The sequence below is a fragment of the Micropterus salmoides genome, unplaced genomic scaffold (assembly GCF_014851395.1).
Source record: "Micropterus salmoides isolate LMB-PRFRI ecotype aquatic unplaced genomic scaffold, ASM1485139v1 Ms_hic_scaffold_19, whole genome shotgun sequence".
In the NCBI taxonomy this organism is placed as follows: Eukaryota; Metazoa; Chordata; class Actinopteri; order Centrarchiformes; family Centrarchidae; genus Micropterus; species Micropterus salmoides.
The window spans coordinates 19,562,604-19,582,655 of NW_024041039.1; the positions used below are offsets into that span (position 1 = coordinate 19,562,604).

The 20,052-nt window shown below is 39.7% G+C and overlaps 2 protein-coding genes across 2 annotated transcripts; one reads left to right on the forward strand and one right to left on the reverse strand.

The window, feature by feature from the left end:
- Positions 1 to 1,060: 1,060 nt before the first annotated feature.
- prox2 (prospero homeobox 2) lies at positions 1,061 to 12,219 on the reverse strand. Its single transcript, XM_038728955.1, has 5 exons — positions 11,407 to 12,219; positions 8,250 to 9,863; positions 6,297 to 6,404; positions 4,580 to 4,774; positions 1,061 to 2,848 (listed from the first exon to the last, which is right to left on the reverse strand). The coding sequence occupies exons 2-5, from the start codon at positions 9,789 to 9,791 to the stop codon at positions 2,681 to 2,683; spliced, it is 2,013 nt and encodes a 670-aa protein (XP_038584883.1). The 5' UTR covers positions 9,792 to 9,863; positions 11,407 to 12,219; the 3' UTR covers positions 1,061 to 2,680.
- Positions 12,220 to 12,333: 114 nt separating this feature from the next.
- On the forward strand, positions 12,334 to 19,522 carry dlst (dihydrolipoamide S-succinyltransferase). Its single transcript, XM_038728954.1, has 15 exons — positions 12,334 to 12,482; positions 13,437 to 13,470; positions 13,577 to 13,616; positions 13,916 to 13,977; positions 14,086 to 14,160; positions 14,265 to 14,320; positions 14,785 to 14,893; positions 15,003 to 15,173; positions 15,350 to 15,435; positions 15,558 to 15,655; positions 17,303 to 17,433; positions 17,851 to 17,924; positions 18,034 to 18,117; positions 18,250 to 18,417; positions 18,874 to 19,522. The coding sequence occupies exons 1-15, from the start codon at positions 12,420 to 12,422 to the stop codon at positions 19,006 to 19,008; spliced, it is 1,386 nt and encodes a 461-aa protein (XP_038584882.1). The 5' UTR covers positions 12,334 to 12,419; the 3' UTR covers positions 19,009 to 19,522.
- Positions 19,523 to 20,052: the final 530 nt, after the last annotated feature.

Consider the following 20,052-nt stretch of genomic DNA (forward strand, 5'->3'; position numbering starts at 1 on the left):
AGGTATTTTCTTTGTTTTCTTTCATTATATCAGAGGTTACCAAGTCTTTTTCAGAAAATGTTACACAACAAATTAATTTGAGCAAAGCACTTTGCTTCAACCAGAGGCGTTTTAATTGAGTTGAGAATGTAAATCAATTTACCGAAGAAGACAGATCTAATTGAAAAGAAATGTCTATTAAAAGATTAGTGTGGTTTATTGTCTCCAGTCTTTGTCATCAACCAATCCAACTAATGTTTTAATTTCCTTAATGTTATCATTTCTGATGTAATTGGTGCTTGGGTGCCTAATAGGTTTTCCAATTAAATGTTTGGTTTTGGGCACTATCAATGTAAGCTCGTATGGTGACAAGAAACAGTTTACTTTTATAGAAGTGGTCCATGCTGTTGTGCATGGTGCATTCCTACCTTTATTCACTTATTTGTTTTAGGGGTAAATTTACCTGGAAACATGCAATAGTAGCACTGATGATGCTTGAACACTGTTCATTCATGGTGAAATATAGTATGCTTGGCAGTGAATTTCATTTATCACATTTAATTCACTTTGTTTATATCAAGCATCAAAAGTAGCTCATCTGTGATTTCCGTGACATCACCAAACTTGCGTGTGCATGAGTGTGCATGTGTGTGTGTTTGCCATCAGCGAGCTTTGAGTGGGTGCCTGGAAGAAAGAGTCAACGGGTTTGTGGAATTTTGCTTGGGTGGCACAACTGTGATATGAGGTCACCTCGGGCATTAGTCATTAGGAGGGAATGCATTGTGGCTGTTTTTAAGACATGGCAGTTGTCTGCATCCGCACTGACCACACAATGAATGCAGGCCTTAGAAAGTTGACTTGAATTGGCTTCGGTGAACAATGTGAACGGCATAGTTCGGGGGACATTTAACAGCTGGCTGCTGGACGTGGATTAGAGGCACCTTAGGGGCTCGGCAGTGGCACACAGTATTTTCATAGGGAGAGTTAAACAATTACGACTAAAAACAAAGTATTTACCTGTCTTATTTCTTTGAACGTTAAAATATGTAAAACCACAGCACACATGTTTTATATTATAATTTAGTGCATCTTTAATTTCAATTATCATCCAGTACAATGTCTCTGACTGAAATATCTGAAAATGATTGTACTTTACATGACCTTTATACATGATAATAAAACCCATGACACTCACTTGCATTACACTATATAACACAATTTTTGTTCCTGGGTAGTAATTGTTATTTCCTAATTTCTCATGCATGCGTATAGAAAATGGCTATTATTTCACACAAACTTTTATTTCATGACCAGGACAGTGATATTTTGAAATGTACCTATTTCCACTGAGAAAACGTGTAAATGTGTGTATTTTCATTCATATAAACTATCAACAACAAGTAACAAAATATGAATTCAAATTAACATGCATTTGAACATCTTACACTGAGAGCAAATTTGTGCTGCTCCATAATGGTAACAAGTACCCGTCTTCCTCTGCTCACTTGGTGCACCTCAATGAGGATCAGTATCAAGACCTTGCTGGACACTTATTGCTGGACAGCTATTGATATGATGATCCACGATATGGAGACCCATCAGGAAGGCCACCATTTGGGCCTTCCTGATGGGTCTCCAAGGTGGTTTTGCCAAGTTTCCCTGCTATCTTTTGGGCGTTTGGGACAGCAGGGACACCAAGGAACACCACCACAGGTGGGACTGGCCAAAGTGGACTGAGTTCTCTGTGGGTAAGAACAACATCAAGTAGGAGCCACCGGTGAACCCCCAGAAGAGGCTGAGGCCGCCACTGCACATCAAATTGGGCCTATGAAACAATTGGTCAGATATCTAGATAAGGAGCCGGTAGCCTTCAAGTACCTCCTCCCCAAGCTGTCTGAGGCAAAGAATAAAGCCATAAATACATGTTAATTTGGATGAATACTTATTTTTTTCTGATTTTATGTAAACAAAAAGACACAAATTTGCCCGTTTTCTCATTGGAAATAGGTACATTTCAAAATATCACTGTCATGGTCACAAAAGCAAAGTTTGTCAGGAATAAAAGCCATTTTCTATACTTTTGAGGCATAAGCAATTAGGAAATAACATTTACTATCCATCCATTACCAAAATTTGTTACACTGTGTTATTTTTCACATGCGCATTCTGTCAAGCTAATAGTTTACAACATAATTATAGAACATTATGCAACATACAACAGCAGCGCAGTTACATTTACACAATACACACAGCTATGAAATGAAATGGAATTAAATGCAAAGTAATACTGATGGTAATTGCCAAAAAGAACTTTCAGTTTAACTAAATCAGGCTACACTATAGTTTAATAATGTCGAAAAGAATGATTACACTTTTTAAACATTTTTACACACCTACAAACGCAGTAACTCTCTAAATGTGTTGAGGCAGATTAAACACTAAACAGAATTACCCAGAAGAGCATTCATATTTTCCAATAATTGCTTGTTGGTAGAAATAGAAAACATACAACATTTTAGACTATAGATAGTTTCAAATTTCAAACGGTGGGTTTTTTTTGTTGTTTTTTGCAGATCTACAAAATTATTAATTATCCAACATCTACATTTCACATCACTAAAATGCACTACAAGAGAGGAAGAAATAATACTGTCAAGTGACTAACTTCAACTCCTTCACTGTTATAACTTTCCACTTTGGCCTATAAACAGGAAGATGTCTTGAACTCCTCAGGGACGTCACTGTCCAGTTTACAGATCACCTTGTATATGGCCTTTTTCCAAGAGGGGTCTGAATCTTTTGCTGCAGAAACGGCGTTGTAAAACTCGTGCAAGGTGATTTCAGCAACCTCCAGGAATCTGTCTGGAACCTGTAAAAGACAGGAAAAGCAGAAAATCCTTAGTGAAGTCAATCTAGGTAAAACCTTATTCCAAATAGTGAAAAAGCCCTCCATGCAATTACAAAGATACTGACCAATCTGTCTTCAGTTTTCTCAAAGTCAGTAATACATGAAACGAAGACCTGTAGCACAATTCTTCAAACACTCACACTCATGAAAGGGAGCTCATATCTTTGTTCTCTGACACATACAATACATGCAATACTGCAATCATTAACTCTAATTTAGAGGCCTCTTTGATTAGCTAGTCTTGTTTTCTTGACCCTAAAAAAACTACAGGTGAGTTTTCTTCCCAGGGATTCTACGTTGCAATGTCAGGGCCAGTCAACAAAGCATGATTATGAACCCCACCAGTAATGTGGGGAGAAGCTGAAGATTGATTTGGTGTAAGACTTGAGATGGTTAGTTTTAATTTCAGAGATAACTGTTGTTAAATAATGATGTGGTGGGTTAAAGTTGCGCAAAGAATCTGGGAGTGAACCATAACTACAGCGGGATCCATAAAAAGATGCAAGGGATGCTGGGAGAAAATCGCCCTGCAGCCCTTGTTTCCCATCCACTGGCCAGTTAGCACAACAGTTGTTGGCATAAGTTATTTTTCTTTCCCCTCATCTCCTGACACAAAAGCATCCCTGGGAAAGGAATGTCTTGGTCCCAAGGTAAAGAAAACGGTCCCGTCCCTTTCCCACCAAACGGCCTTCTCCCTCGGAATCCACAGCGTCTTTCTCAGCATTCCGCATCAGTAGCAATCTCAGTCTCGCTCAGGCGTACTGGTCCTCTAATCCTGAGTTGTTTTAGTGGGATTTTGCGGCTTCCTCTTCCCACAGTTTGATAAAGCATCACTCTGGAGTTTAGATAATGGCTGTAAAGGCTGGCCAGCCACAGGTGCAGTGTGACAAACAGGTCAGCACACTGAGATATGTGACCATAGCCACAAGCTGACAGGACATACTTCAGTAGGTTAGTAACTGTTGTCATGAATGTGTCAAAACTTCGATGAGGAATAGTTTGACATTTATGGAAATACGTATAGTGGCTTTCTGGTGGAGAGTTTTATGGGAAGATTGATTTACTCTCATATCTGTCAGTAAAATCTGAAGCTGCAGCCAGTAGCCGGTTAGCTTAGTTTAACATAAAGACTGGGAACAGGGGGTAACACCTAGCCTTGCTCTGTCCGAAGGTACCAAAAACCTCTAAAGCTCACTTACAATATTAACCTGTTTTTTCTCACTTGTTTAATCCATATAAAAAGTGTAAAAATGACAGTTAAACAATTCTTGGTATAATGTGTAAATTTGTGAATTAGAGGTGCTAGATTTTGTTACAGGCCAGCTGTTCCCAGTCTTTTTGCTAAGCTAGGCTAACTGGCTGCTGACTATAGCTTTAAATTTATCATACAGACATGAGAGTGGTATCAATCATCTCATCTACTCTACTCTAAGAAAATAAATATGTGTATTTCCCAAAATGGCCAAACTGAAAGTTTGTTCTTCCAATTTAAGAAAACCTTGATCTGTCGTACAGTATATTATTACGCACCAAGTCAACAAAGCAAATTACTTGTATGTGTAAACCTACTTGGAAATAAAGTTGATTCAGATTCTGATGAGAGCAGCACCTCTTTTGACAAAACCCCATTAGCAAAAAATCAGCTAGAACGCTCAGTTCTAACAATACAAATGACTAATGAGTAACACTTACGTGGAAGTCATTGGCTTTATTGTAGTGCATGTTCAGTGCCCGGAACAGCTCTGAGTCCCTGCTAACTGTAATGTCTTTGACATCATTGATGCCGTCAACAATGGCCTGGCGGGCAAACTTCTCCATCTGGATGTAGTAGAACTCTCTGAAGTTACTGAACCACTTGATCAGCTGGGAGGTGATGCAGCGGTTGAACTGAAAATGGAGGGGGGGGACGGGACTTCACTTAATTCATGTTATTATATCATAATATATGCATTCTTAAGTTTACAGCAGATAATTAAGGGACTATCCTGCAACTGAAGCCCCAGCATTCACAATAATATGTCCAGCTGAAGTGTCCCTGAGCAAAACAATGAAACACGGGCAGCTCCAGAAGTGCGTCTATGACCTTTGATCTCCCAGTGAGGAAGGCAAATGAAAGTACTCTTTTCAGGATTAATGAAATATGTAATTCAGAATTTAATTTCAGACTTCAGTGAGAGCAAACATAAATTAAAAATATTCATCTCCATGCTTTTTGATTAAAAATAAAATAGCCTTCTGATGCTTTGGCATCCACATTTTCCATAATTGACTGAAAACCTGCATTTGGTACCTGTAGGGCAAAATGCCACCAAATGGCCTGTCACTCTACGCGACATTAATTGCTCTGATCCTTTCCCACCAATGTCTGGTGTGAAAAAACATCTGTCAGGGCTCTGTATTTCTAAACTCAGTCTTGACATTAGTCTTGTTATTCTATCTCCTCATCCAGAAAGACAGAAAAAAATGCCTAAGGGCTGGGCAGGCATCAAAGACGCTTCTTCCCTCTGGTGTGGTGGGTGAGAAAGCGGCAGCATAAGGACAGAAGGAAGCTTCCCTCTCATTGACTCGGGCTGATAGGATGGAATCAGACACTGGGATTAGGTGCTCTTTTGTTCAGTGCCACTTCCCACCACAGGATTGTAAGCAAGGAGGAGACGTTCGCAGGGCTGCAGCAACAGCATCCTCCCCCCTGACCCCGGGGGTCAGAACAGATTGAGAGGTAGGGGCCCGCACTGGCTCAGAGAGCCAGGGCCGTGGTGGAAGGAGAGAAGATAGGAGAGGAGATGGAAGAGAAACTTGAGAGGTGTTTGGAAAAAACTGGAAGGGAGGTAGGAGAGTAGGTATGAGTGGGAGCTTGTGCTATAAGCAGGAAGGATATACTGCTTCTATTGGAAAACACCACAAAAAAGGGAGCTGAGATAAATAGGATGAATGAGAAGAGCTAACAACAGGACATAGATAAGGAGACAAGAGAGAAGACAAAAAGAGGAGATAGAAGAGGAGGCATGACACGAGACCAAGGCCTAAATACACAGGATGTTGTGTTTAGGGCCAGCTCACCACCGCCTGGTTGCTGCTGCACAAGTCTCTAATACCAACTCTCTGTTGACACTCAATAGCAATGCCTTGCCTACAGAGTCCTTTGTCACTCCATTTGCTGACTGGAGTGGCTTTTTTAAAGAGAGAATGCCCCTGTATCTCCCTCTGCCCCCAGGACATACTAGCAGCTCAGTGGCTTTGTTATTTAAACCCTCTGCGTTTTTGTTTCTCTCCTCCGACACACTGCTGATTTTTCTGTCCCAAACACACACTGACAAGTAGATGCCAGGGGAGTCAAATGCAGGAAAAACAATGCCGCAGTTTTTTTGACATGTTAAATAAATAAAAAAACTCCTTTTTAAAAACTCACCTTCACATCAGGGAAGAAGGTTTTGAGCACGTTGGAGCTGGGGTAGCGGGTGTAGAAGAACATCAGCTTTGCCTTCTTCAGATGGCTCGGGGTGAGACCCTCCTGGATGTTCACATTTACGTTAAGGGAGAAAAACTGACAATTAAATATAACACACAGCATACAGTCCTGTGCAGAGTATTGTGTTGCCTCAATTTTCAGCTAAATTGAATTTCCCTAAAGAACAGCTCGGCATTAACCAGGGAGTCAATAATGACCCTAACATGTGCTTATTGGCAAAACAGAATTATGAATTAGATTAGGGATTTTTAATTAGAGAGCGAAGCACTTCATGCCTGGCAGTTAAGACAGCTTGTTTTGAAATGTTTTGAAAATGGAGCTGACTGTCCGATATAATGAAGCTGATTTAAAGACGACATATGTTCCTATATTTTTTTTTTCCCATAAAACCCTGCAAAAACGGGAAATTATGTAAAATTTTACAGATTACACATATTTTAAATGGCCTTTTGAGTTATGTAGCATATTGTATGTAAATATATATATATATATATGTGCATGTGTATATATATATATATAGTAATAATTTAAAAGGTGTCCAATTTCCACACATATCACTAAATATATTTCCTATGTTCTAAATATTAATACATTCAATACCTTCTCAAGTTTCCCCCCTATGGCAATGAAGACGCTCAGGAGCATTTTACTCTGTAGTCCACCACCACGCCTTAGGTCATAATATTTCCTTACCTGGTCACCACGCCATACATTTTATTAGGGAACCCTACCTTTGAAATAAGGAAGTTGGAATGAAAGATTTATGCAGTATTGTTCAAAGAGAAGCAGAGCTCTTTAAACTGTAAAGATAAAGAGAATCCTGGGAGGCACCACCTAATATTCCTCTCTAATTCCAACACTTCTGCAACTACTTTAGGTTAATTTACTTTAGAATGAGCAATAGTAAAGAAATTATTTATTCCAATTAAATGTGATGATAGAATTTAGATATTATTCAGATTGAGATTGTGGAAGTCACCAACCACATCATTCAATTTTTTTTATTTACAAACAAATGCCAAATATTTCCCTGAATAGAAATCACCCTGGGACAGGTTGATTTCCTTTGAGTTCCTATGAGGCAAAAAATACTGTTATCTTGCACTCAATCTTCAATCATGTACATTCTGACAAAGGTATCCAACAACAAATGCTCAAGACAAGAGCTCAAGTGTTATGGTTGGGAGGCACTTTTGATTTCCACCAGCACTCAGATGTGACCTTTTAGATGCACCCCTATCACTCTGATGATGGAGAAATAGATCCTGCACCTTTTCAAGTCTGAAAAAAACTACGCTTCCTGAAACAGAAACCAATGCTTTCTCTGCCTTTGAAAAATTGGCTTTTGTTCCTGGCAATTCTTATCAAAGCCTTGTATTCCTTTTTATTTGTCTTTTTCTAAACTTAAAGTCATTACTCGGCTCAGATTAAAGAAGATGCTATAATTTTCTATGGGGTTAGCGAGATCAAAGACAAAATTCTCCTTGAAGTTTGTTACAGGAACTGCCCATGCTGCAATGAGCCTCAACCAGCCATTGTTCACAAGGAAAAAAGAAATATAGAGAAAGGTAAATACGGTATATATAAAAGGTATTATCAAACATACCCCGCTGTAATGGGAAAAGTAAAGAATAATATAATGTGACATCAAGATTTTCAATGCAAATTTAGTCAAATAAATAAAGTAAAAAAATTATAATAAAATGTATTAATTCCTTAATATTTGCTGTTTAAGTATTTGCTATTTTAACCTACACGTCATAAAAAACATTTGATTATTGTCTATATTTTTTATCATCATTATTTAAAAATATAGTTTTTATTCCTGCATCAAGAAAAGGCAAAAAGCAAAGCCGCTCTGGCTCGAAATATTTATTTTAAGTGAAAGGATATGTTGAGTGACATGTAGGGGTTTCGTTCAGCCAAGCTCTGCAGTTCTCCGCACTCAATCTTGACATGGGGGAGACACAGATTGTCCACAGTCACTGCCCCTAGAGCGGAGGGACGAGGGTGGTGGCCAAGGTGGCTGGATGTCACCTTGGACCTCATGGCGATGGTGTCCCAGGGCAGGTCCACTGAGTCTGGGGAGGTCCTGTCCATTGATGGGGGCATGCAAGGGAGACCTCCAAAGTTGGAATGGGGTCCGTACTTAAGAAGATGCTCTAGGATCTGACTGTCGTGTAGAGGGGTGTTGTAACTGAACTGAAATGGTGTCTGGTGTACAGGATAGGGCCTCTTCACCGTTGGGGTGACTGAGCTCAGAGGGGTCACTGCAGGCTTGCGGACCACCAGCGATAGTGCCTCTGTCTGGTCCTGTGGGCTTTGAGCCTCAATGCTTTCATAAAACTCCAAAGAGCGGGGTTTCACTGCAGCCTCCTCAGCCTGGGGCTGTTCCTGGCTGGAGCGGGCATGCTGGCTCTTCCTGTCTGCACCCATGCTGATCTGCATCTCTGGGGTTGAGCACATGCGCTGCTGAGGGGACATGTCCAGCCCCGTGGAGGACAGCTTTTTGAACACCCTGTCTACACAGTCATTCACAGCTCTTGAAAGCTCCTGCTTCAGGGTTTCCTGTAAGTTCTGGCTCTCTCTGTGGTGCACCAGATAACCAACGACTTTCATTTGGTCCTTACACTCTGCAGTCACTCTGCTATTTTTCCTCTCAAAATCACCTTCACTGCTTACGTAGCGTGACTCTGTGCTTTCTCCCAGTATGTCATGCTCAACAGCCACTTCTGTCTCGTCTCTGTCATTGTGTTCAGGGTTTTCCTGGTTGTAAACTAGAAGAAACTTTTCCTGGAGCTGACGCAGGAGCCGTTGCATGCTGTGGAGCTGCTCTTTCAGCTTGTGACACTCCTCATCCTTGGTGTTGCAGGTATCACTATTGCTGATTCCAGGTCTTCTGTTTGCCACTCCAACACTGTGTTCCTGATGCTGAGGCAGCCTCTGTTTACGTTTGTTCTCCCTGTATGATTCTCTGGTGTCTCTGGCATCTGTGTCAGACCTCTCACTGTCTCCATGCTGCTGGCTGTTGGGAGAGCCGGCCATGACCCTGATAATGTTTTCTACTCTGGCCCTCTTGGCCTGCAGGTGGTCAGTCATGGGATGCTCCCCCTCCGGGATGGCTCCTGTAGAAAGGTGCCCACTAGGAGAGGCAGCTTCCACCGTGCTGTCCTTTGAGGAGACGCTGCTCTGGTCCTCCTGGCCGGAGTCAGCGGCAGTAGAGTTGGAAAGGTAGAAATGGCTTTCATCTAGTGCCCTCTTGCTCTGGATTGTCTTGCGAAGGAGCTGAGAGATAATGGATCCATTGGTGTATGAGGCCAGAGGCTCGTCATATATGCTTCTGCGGAAGCATGGCAACATGACATCAGGTTTGTCGTCCTCTAGGCAGCCTTCACTGGAGTTGTGCATGTTCTGGTCGGGAAGACTGAGGTTCATGCTCACTGGGGAAACTGTTTAGGGCTTCGGCTACGCACGTTGCAGAATCAGAGTTATGTCAAATGCAAGAATCTGAAATGACAGAAAAATGGATAACAGTTAATAAACACATCATGTGGTCCTTTAATGTTTTTAAAGTATATTTGTGTCTTTTTTCGTATAACTTAAAGTAAAGTAAAAACATCTTAATGTTCTTTCTTTCTTTTTTGCCTGTTGTTGAACAGTGGCATTCAAATATAGCATGTAATGTCATTTTTTATGCTTTGGGTAGATAGAAAAATATATTCATTTGCAAAAGAATTTCATGAATCTAATAGATATAACATTCACAGGCAATTCTGTCATTTTCTTTATAAAACGTGAAATTGCACTTGTGATTTTCTAAACTTAATTTACAAGCAAATGTAGAATTACACATGATGAAAATCAAAGAACCCTGCCTTATTTGTAAGATCCTCAGATCTGAAAAAACGAAAGAAATCCTTGATCTCTGCATAATAAAGAAGTGCGTTATTTTGTACAATTTCATGTTGGGGTTGTAATAATGGTTAACACAAAGGAGAAAACGAACAATTGTGATATATCTATGAAATGTAAATTTCATCTTATGAAAGCCACAAACCACGCACAAGAAGAGGCTCTGTGAATACATTATTTACGAGAGAAAATACGTATAATGAAAACCTCTATTTTTTAATAGTTTACATCTTAAGGAATGATAAAGAGATGTTCTTATGTGCTAAAAATAAAAAGCTCAACTTCCAGATTCTGCCGTCACGGACTACACTCCCTTAAAGTGTTTATTTTTAAATATTTTCTGGGCTTTAACACAAAATATACTCAGACATTGACCTACAAATGCAATGTTATATTAATTAAAATTACTTCCTTATATACAAATGGAAGGGATGGGCTTGAAAAGAAAAGATTTATTTCTATACATCAGTCCCCTTCTCTATTTCTTACTTTTGATATACATGAAACAATTTATCAGAAAGACCAAACTGCTTCTAAATAAAATGTAATGGCAAGTAGACTCTCTTATCACACAAAGCAAAGTTAGAATTTAACTCTGCTATAATTTGTGGACATTAGAAGTCATTTTAATATTTTCCTTTATTCTTTACAGTTTGTAAATGTCATGCAATATAGCAAGCTGTAGACCTACTGTTTGTTGATAAATGGTTAATTAATTGCCTGAAGAAGAGCATACAATTTAAAGTTGAAATTAAATTCAAACATTTTTAACTAGCCTACTTTATATCTGAAACAATATCAAGTGAAGGTACAGACTGGTTTGATTATCTACTTTTATCCTAACAAAAGACTATAGCCTACATTATCCCAATAAGCAAGCCGAATAGCCTAGTAAAAGCCATAAGCCGTAAAACCTGAAACATTTATTTAACAGTCAATAAACACGTGATAACTCAGTCAAAAGCTCATCAAACATTTGATTATAGTTGGTGTGCACATCGTTCTCATGAAAAACCACTAAACAGAAGTGACAAGTTTCGAGGTAAGATGAGCTGCAGGCATGCACTTTGTCACACTAAAAGGGTTGCACTTTAACCACGGTTCACACAGACAGCGAGCAGCAGTGATGGGACCTTACCTGTTGCGCTGGGACGTGCTGCCGAGCTGATGGCCTGCGCAGACTGTGAGTTGGACAGTGGGAGTGCAGAAGAGGCGATGCATCAAACGGAACTGGGCGTGGCCATGTGAAAGCAATAAGGTGGTCGCTCATCATCCAAATGCCAAGAGAAGGAAAGTATTAATAAGGTGTTAGCCCACTCATAGTGGTTGGAAGATGGGCTTCAATGGAGGAATTGAAGCCTACTGAATAAAAAATAATAATACTGGCTAAGGCAATATGCATAAATATTCATCAATAACTGGAAAACAAGTAGTCGGTCAGCATGATGTAGGCCTGCATGCATCAATATAGCCTACTCAGGTGGACCAGCAATGAAACACAGACAGGATAAAACGCAAAGCACACATAAACACAAGGAAGACAGAAGTGAAAACTACAGTTCACACTTTGAACAAGTTCAGTTATTAATGTAAATATAAAATTAAAGGGGGGAGGATCCTCTCGTATTAGACTTTACAGCATCTTTGAATGTAACAGCCTAACCTAATCAAATATTAGCTTTGCAGTTGAAAAAATTATCTTAGGTTATGTTTCTTGTGTTTCTTCTATGTTTACATTGGTACCTGTAGACGTTATCTTTACTTATCTCTATCCTGTTCTATGCTACATTTTATGTATTTGACAACGTTATGTTAAATCTAGACAGGTCTATCATCTATATATATATTTTTTTTTGTTATCTGTGGGCAATATTTTGTCTTATTTCTATTATATTCTATTCTCTGTTTTTCTGTAAAGGTGGCTGAAGGTGCACCATATTTACACTTCATTTAGGCTATAGATCATTTCTTAATGTCCAGTAGTTGCAGTAGTGTGGAGGGGATCAGAGGGGACCACAGAGTGACTCCCCCTCCTCCCGGAGCACTTGGTTTATCCCACACCACTTCCTCGGGTTTTGCGCGTGCCTATCTTAGCTTGTCGATGTGACCGGAGTTTCCCTTCCGCTGGCAGGCTGCTGTCATACAGTTACCATGTTATCCCATTCCCGGTGTCTCACCAGGAACTTTGGCCGTTCCCTCTCTGCCATCCGCCAGGTAGGCAACAAACTAATAAAATGTTGTCGTTGCCACTCGCTGTCTCTGACTGTGGGTGAAGGCGCAGCTTCTGTATGCTCAGCTCAATCTCAGCTAGCATTAGCCAGCTCGCTGCTGCAGGCCGCGGACAGGCCGTAACATTGCATGCCAAGGACAGTATGACACCTTCCTTGACAGTTATTTGCTGCAGTCTGTATTAAAGTTGAAAACAGTGCCTTCTGCGTTGGGTTGATCTCGCGTTTCGACATGCACGTTAAAGGTGCTTGACTTGAGTAGAAAGTAACTGTTCATGTACAGTTGACGCAAACTTGACTTAATATTTATGTGCTAGCTAGCAAGAACATGCTAGCCATACTAAGCTGAATGTAAGTTACGGGTAACGTTAGGTTAGCTAGGCGCTTCTAGCTGTCATGCTGAGGTCATATTGTGTTTTTTAAGAGAACACAACGCCCAGTTACCTAATGGCAGAATTAGGTTAAGTTTTGTTTTTTCATTTAGAGTGTGACTTTCTATAATGTTAGCTGCATTAAAAGTAACAATGTCGGTGAAGTCCTAAGTTAACTAGTGTCAGTAAGATTAGTAACGTTAGATCATTAGGCTTTAGTGCAGCTGTTCATTTAGCTGCTCAAATAAAACTGTGTAACGCATTTGCTCGTTCCTCTCTCATGCTAAACCAGACATGCCAGATAATTTTACGGAAAGTCAAAGGTTATCGTCAAGCCTGAAGAGGTTACCTTTGAACGTCAGCACTGATTTCTTTCCCCCTGTTGTTGACTCCACTGTTATTTATGTACAGTTCCATCTGTTATGGCTTATCACTGTGAATTTATATGAGTGTATATTTTCCCAGAAATGTTATGCTTTGGAAACGTTGATGAGTTGTTATTCTGCACACTACATTCATGTGTCAAAAGTAGCAAACGTTTTTTAATGGTTAACTGTACTTTTTCACAGGGGAACAATGCGTTAGCTCGTCGGGCCACGGCAGGTATGTGTGCTTACTTTTTAAAGCATGAAGTCTTAAATCCCAATCTTTGCTTTGGGACAGTAATGCTGCAAGAACTTATTAACATGTTTCTCTTCTCTTCCTACAGCTCCATCAGTTAGCCATTCTATCACTTTCAACAACAATGTGTAAGTACACAAACTCGTAAAAACCGTTTGAACAATGAACTTTAAGTTTACCATTCACAGCATACATGTGATGAAGAAGTCATTTATTTCTCTTCAGTCTATATAGCTCCTGAATCGTCAGCTGTGGCTCACAGTGTCACCCATGCACTGTCACGAACCTATATTCCAATTATCAATTATTATCTGTTGGTCAGATTTTGTCTCCAGTTCAGTTGACACAGCAAATATAGCTTGTGCCGTTCTACACACAGACTCTCACTTTTTAATGTACACACAGATTTTATTTATTTTTTCTTCAGAAAATCTGATCCCCGGTCCAGCATCCTCCAAATCCAGTACTTCAGGACGTCTGTAGCCTACAGTATGTTTGAGCCTGCATGACTTTCTTTTCTAGACTTTTCTGCATATCAACCACAACCACTGATGAAGTGAAGAAACAGATTTCCTTTCGCTTGTGTTTGTTTTTCAGGAGATGAAGTTATCACAGTTAAGACCCCTGCGTTTGCAGAATCTGTCACAGAGGGGGACGTGAGGTGGGAGAAAGGTAACGCCTTTTACTAATGAACATGCGTGGCCAGCTAAATCACAACCAAACTACACAAAAGGCAGTCACTTTTTCAGATGCTTAAACAGTTTTTCTCCTCACAGCTGTTGGAGACACCGTCTTGGAGGATGAGGTGGTGTGTGAAATTGAGACTGATAAGGTAAAACTAAGTAAATGTCATACAAAATCACTACGTTTGATAGCTGGCAATTGTTGGGCTTGGCCTATGAAAGTGAAAGCCTTAATAGTGTGTCGCACAACATGAATGAAAGAATTAGGGCAGGTTGTTCGCCCAACCCCCCCCCCCACACACACACACACACAAAAAAAAAAACAGTATTTGTTGGTGCTGACTAGAGTGAGAGATAAAAAAAGGGGCAAATCATTACCGAAGTGTGTTCTTTCAAACATTTATTGAATAATGGCTTATAAAACTGTTCCAAAGACATTAAACTTGTCATGATAGTTCAATTTATACTCAATCATTCAATATATATTCAATGTATGCATTCATTAGTTTAGCACCAGCCAAATCACAATGCATGCACTTTTTAGATAACATCCTTTAACTTTTTACATTGATTTTTAAACTGATTAATTTGGCATTTGTTTCCCTGCTGGTAGACATCAGTGCAGGTTCCCTCTCCTGCTACTGGAGTGATCGAGGAGCTTTTAGTCCCTGATGGAGGGAAGGTCGAGGGCGGAACTCTGCTCTTTAAGCTTCGGAAAGGAGGTCTTAAGTATTGTTTTTATCGAAAATTCACAAAAAATGATTAGTGGGATAATAAATATGTATAAGTCAGTCATAAGTATATCCTAACTGTTCACTTCTGTGTCTTTAGGCGGTGCTCCCAAAGCTGCAGAAGCTCCAAAAGCAGAGGCCCCGGCCGCTTCAGCCCCCCCATCCCCTTCTGCTGCTCCTCCTCCACCTCCCCCCTCAGCGTTGGGCCCCATTCCCACCACTATGCCCCCTGTGCCACCTGTGCCAACACATGCTATGGACAGCAAACCAGGTTAGTTGTAATGAGACACACGGCCTGTGTCATGTGAGAACTGTTTTGCTTGACATCTGTGCTATTGACCTCTAGCTTACATGATTAATCATTGTTCGGCTCTCTGTATGTAATGGCTCTCACGACTTCCAACAAACTGATGAGATACTAGCTGCTTCTATATATCTTTTTCATAGTTTCAGCCATCAAGCCCACTGCTGCTCCAGCTGCACCAGTGGCCCAAGCAGAGGGAGGGGCTAAAGGAGTCAGGACAGAGAGCAGGGTAAAGTGCAAAAATCAACGCCTAAAAATATTTACAGATTTCTGATTACTTTTAGATTTGTTTAATGCTGCCAGAGCCTGTAAATGTTTACTGAGTTTGATAATTATTGTTTTTTGATTTAGGTTAAGATGAACCGCATGAGACTGAGAATTGCCCAGAGACTGAAGGAAGCCCAAAACACCTGCGCTATGTTGACTACATTTAATGAGGTCGATATGAGGTAGGAAATTCAAAATGAGTTGACCTACATTATTGAGCCCTCAATGCTATTTTAGATAATAAATGTGAAATGTGCTCTGCTACATTAGCACACATACAAAGAAGCCATTGAAGGAAAACCACATTATAGAGTGTAGGAATCCAAATCTGTTCAAATAATACTAAACATGTTTTGTAAGTGTGCATTTGTATGCAGTACGTGAACAGAATGCATACTATATGTACTGTATATCAGTGTTAAAAGTCAAAACACCACTTGCGCAAATGGTTATAGATTGGAATCTGCCCAATAGGAAAAGCTTTTTGAAACCTGATATCCTCTTAAACACTGGAATGTAAATATTTGGTCGTAATGCCATCTAAAACGAAGATACAAATTGTTAAAACAGGTTTTATTAATTTACAAGGAAATGTTATTGTCTGCACTTGCCCCCTGTGCTGAAGAGGACACTTTGAGGATTTCTTTTCCCCACAAATGTGTGGTGTCAGCTTTCGGCTATTCAGGGTTTTCTATGTATCCTAATTGGATTGACATTGACGGTCTGGAGGAAGACTTCCCAGGCTAGGGCTCATCTGGAGCCGAAGGAGCTAGTCAGAGCAGGAGGCTGGAGCATCTGTAGGGGCCCACAGAGACCTGCGCTCTGAGTGGAAGAGCTGGCTCAACCGATATGGGCTTTTATGACAGCCCAATAAGATTTACAGGCTCTAGAAAGTGAAGATTTTTATCGCTTCTTCTCTCCTTTCTCGGAGAGTCTGTGTCTTGGGAGGGGCTAATTATGTTAGTGGAGAAACCCTAGAGCTTCAACAGGGTTAGAGACAGGAAAACAAACAATTAAAAAAGGAGATACAAGAGAAAAATGAGCAATGGTGAAACGATTAGCAGACCAATTTCAATAGCTTTAATTCACCGCAATCTGTAATAGCATTTTTTATAGTCATGAAAAGGCATGTATTTTGATGATGTTAGATGTGTGACCAGTATCTTTCATAACAAAACTAGTATTTCTGTTTCTAGTCTTTAGTTTTTAGTATATCTAAGAGTTTGGTATACCTTAACGTGACTATTTAAACGTGTGACCTGTTTCAAGCATAAGCCATGGACTGTCTTATTTTAGCTAGTTAATAACAATTTTTTAATGAATCATATAATATAATAATAATATATATCATTATAAATTGCTGCTCTGTTGTGCATACAGCAGCAAGTTGTAACTGACTGCAAAAGCTGTCAAGTACGTTGAAAATGATTTTATTAATGTATGGAAAAAAACAAACAAAAAACAGTTGATCTGTCTGGAGCTACAGTCAGCCCATCAGTTAAGAAGGGTTCATAATTGACCTATTACATTTTACTGGCTCAGAGTCACGGGTATGACAGACATCTTCACTATAAAATTAATGTTTGTTTTTGTGCTAAAAGGTTTATGAAGTCATTCTAAAAAATGACCATAGTAAGCACCACTTTCCGTGTTCTGTATGAATGTGTTTTTAAATCCCCAGATCTTGCAAGTCATTTAGGCCCGCTGATTTTTTTTCTCTAAGAATTTCCTCCTTTAATTTTTATAACTGCCATCTAATCCAGTGGCTCCAACCCTGCTGGTTGACTTAATGCCAATTGATCTATGCATTTTTTCCTATTTCCTTGTAGCAACATCACAGAGCTGAGGAAGACTTATAAAGATGCCTTCCTGAAAAAGCATAACTTGAAGTTGGGCTTCATGTCTGCATTTGTAAAGGCTGCTGCCTACGCTCTGGCGGACCAACCTGCTGTCAATGCCGGTATGGATTTAACTTTGAAGGACTGAGACACCTCACTTTGTGGTGTTTGTTTGACTGATACCAGACCTATCTTTGCATGTCTGGTATCAAGTCACTGTCTGGTGAAGAAAACGATTTAAGTTTCTGTTATATTCATTGCCAAACCTCAAAACCAACCCTAACTTATTTACTGCCTTTACACCACCCTGATCTGTTTAACTAGACCACAGTGAAGCAGGGGTGGTCTAAATCGCTGGCATTTGAAGATCTAAAATAGTCCGTGGGTTTCACCTTCCACTGGTCTTCACACAAAATGGCACATGTGAAAAGGAAATTAATCTTGGTGGCAAATGTAGTGATGACTTACAGTTTTAATCAGTATACATATTTTTCTTATGTACAATGTCAAGTTTATGCGTTCTTTATGCGTGTTTTCAGTAATTGATGACACAACCAAAGAGATTGTGTACAGGGACTACGTGGACATTAGTGTGGCTGTGGCTACACCAAAGGTAAGACAAGTGCATGAGTGCATTATATTGTAATGCTAAGTGTAAGTGCTTGATAGCCCACTTGTCTCTAATGTGGGCAGAAAATTCAGTAATATAACTTCTCTCTCAGGGTCTGGTGGTTCCTGTAATCCGAAGCGTAGAAGGAATGAATTTTGCTGATATTGAGAAGGCCATAAACTTGTTGGGAGAAAAGGTATGCTTATATTACATATATGACACATTTAAAGTCATGCAATTGTTGTAGCTGTTCAATTCTTTCTTCTTTTATACTTGTTTTGAAAGGCTCTTATCTTGAGATTTCCTCATTATGTAATTGTGTTTGTAGGCCCGTAAGAATGAGCTGGCTGTTGAGGACATGGATGGAGGAACCTTCACGATTAGCAACGGTGGCGTGTTTGGGTCCATGTTCGGCACACCTATAATCAATCCACCGCAGTCTGCTATTTTAGGCATGCACGGCATCTTTGACAGGCCTGTTGCAGTCGGTGGCAAGGTTTGTTTCCTCAGTGTTGTAATTGTGTACAAAAATAAGACAAACTTTTTTTTTTAGCAACAGAATGGTCACAAATGTGGATCAAGGAATAATGAAATGGATACATTTTAGTTTTTTCTACAAAATGGTGATTAGATTATAATGTGCTTGGTTTGACATATCCCTACTTTGGTGATTTATTAAGTATTCACTGGTATATTTCTAAGCTTACATGCATTAAACTATTCATATGCCACACCTAGTGACAGTCAGCAGTTTTCTGAAATTAGTTTGACTCCTTTTCTTTACTTGATAACAATTCTGTGCCCACGGAACAGGGTTTTTTCATGGGAAATATTTGTTGGGAAAAATTTATCAACTCAATTATGCTTTTATTGTCTTTGTCTCTCATTCTGTTTAGTGTATAGGAATTTTGGTGTTCAGCGTTTTGGTTTTCAGCGATTTTCTCTTGTTTAGGTGGAGATCCGTCCCATGATGTATGTTGCCCTGACGTACGACCATCGTCTGATTGATGGAAGAGAGGCCGTCACCTTCCTGCGCAAGATCAAGTCAGTGGTGGAGGACCCCAGGGTGCTGCTCCTTGACATGTGAACCCTTGTGAAGTCCAGGCCCAACCAAACAAACCACCCTACACAAACAGTGGCTGTATTCACCTGATGCGTTGATTAACTAGATAAAAGGAATTTTTGGAGAACAGTTGGGTTGTGCAATGGACATGTAACAGGTTGGCAGTGGTAAAAGGTTTGGTGCTGTTGTGGATAATGTCAGGGTCTGGGGTTTCTGTGGTGCTGGTCTATAGATCTACGGAGAAAAAAGATATTCTATTCTAACCCGTGCGGCAAAACATTTTCAACATATTGTGAGATGAATGGAAAACATAGATATAAACTGCATAGTATCATTTTATCATTTAGGTTGAGAGAAGAACAATTAGCAGAGGGCCAGAAACCAGGAAATACTATGATCTAAAATGTCCAAAGTGAAGAAATCCTCAATGTATGTCATCTGTTTCACAAAAATAAGAAAACTTCTCTTAATGTTGTGTAAGAAAGAATATTTAAGAAAAAAAAGTTTTAAACAATAAAAGCTGCATTGCTCGACTGTAGTTTTGGTTTTGGATTCTTTTGTACTTTCATATTGACAATGTGGTTTGCTATATTTTCATGAATATACACAGGGCATAGAGACATGAAAAGGGGGTTCATCCACATGTAAAGCGCATATGGATGACATTAAAACCAACATAAAGATGGTAGTTAAGTCTTAGAAGGCCATGTTAATTTTGTGTCATGCGTCAGCAGTACACATGAATGAAAGCATTTGCTATGTTTCTCCTTCATTTAAGGATTTTCCTTGAACTTCTCATCTGTCTGTATGCAAGTGGGTTGTGGAATATAGGTTGGTATCTAATAAAATATGGTCTTACTAAAAGCCTTATTTTTCACATTAGGGTAATCTAAAGCTTTAGCCAAACCACAAACAAATATGTGATGTCCTAAGAAAAAAAAAGTAATTTCTCAATCAACTGGACTAAGGCTTTTGACTCCGTTTGGATTGCCAACAACTGATAATGTGCGGTATGCGGGGATTTGATTTTGGTGAGATGTGCTTGATGCTGGCTCATTTTTGTATTCT

Bases quoted from the DNA above. Each gene is read 5' to 3' on its own strand.
- dlst (XM_038728954.1), top strand. From the start codon at position 12,420: ATGTTATCCCATTCCCGGTGTCTCACCAGGAACTTTGGCCGTTCCCTC. The intron at 17,925-18,033 runs GTAAGACAAGTG...CTTCTCTCTCAG, and splicing joins TGGCTGTGGCTACACCAAAG to GGTCTGGTGGTTCCTGTAAT. The intron at 18,418-18,873 runs GTTTGTTTCCTC...TCTCTTGTTTAG, and splicing joins CTGTTGCAGTCGGTGGCAAG to GTGGAGATCCGTCCCATGAT.
- prox2 (XM_038728955.1), bottom strand. From the start codon at position 9,791: ATGAACCTCAGTCTTCCCGACCAGAACATGCACAACTCCAGTGAAGGC. The intron at 4,775-6,296 runs GTGAGTTTTTAA...CTCCATTTTCAG, and splicing joins CCTTCTTCCCTGATGTGAAG to TTCAACCGCTGCATCACCTC. The intron at 2,849-4,579 runs GTAAGTGTTACT...TGTCTTTTACAG, and splicing joins ATAAAGCCAATGACTTCCAC to GTTCCAGACAGATTCCTGGA.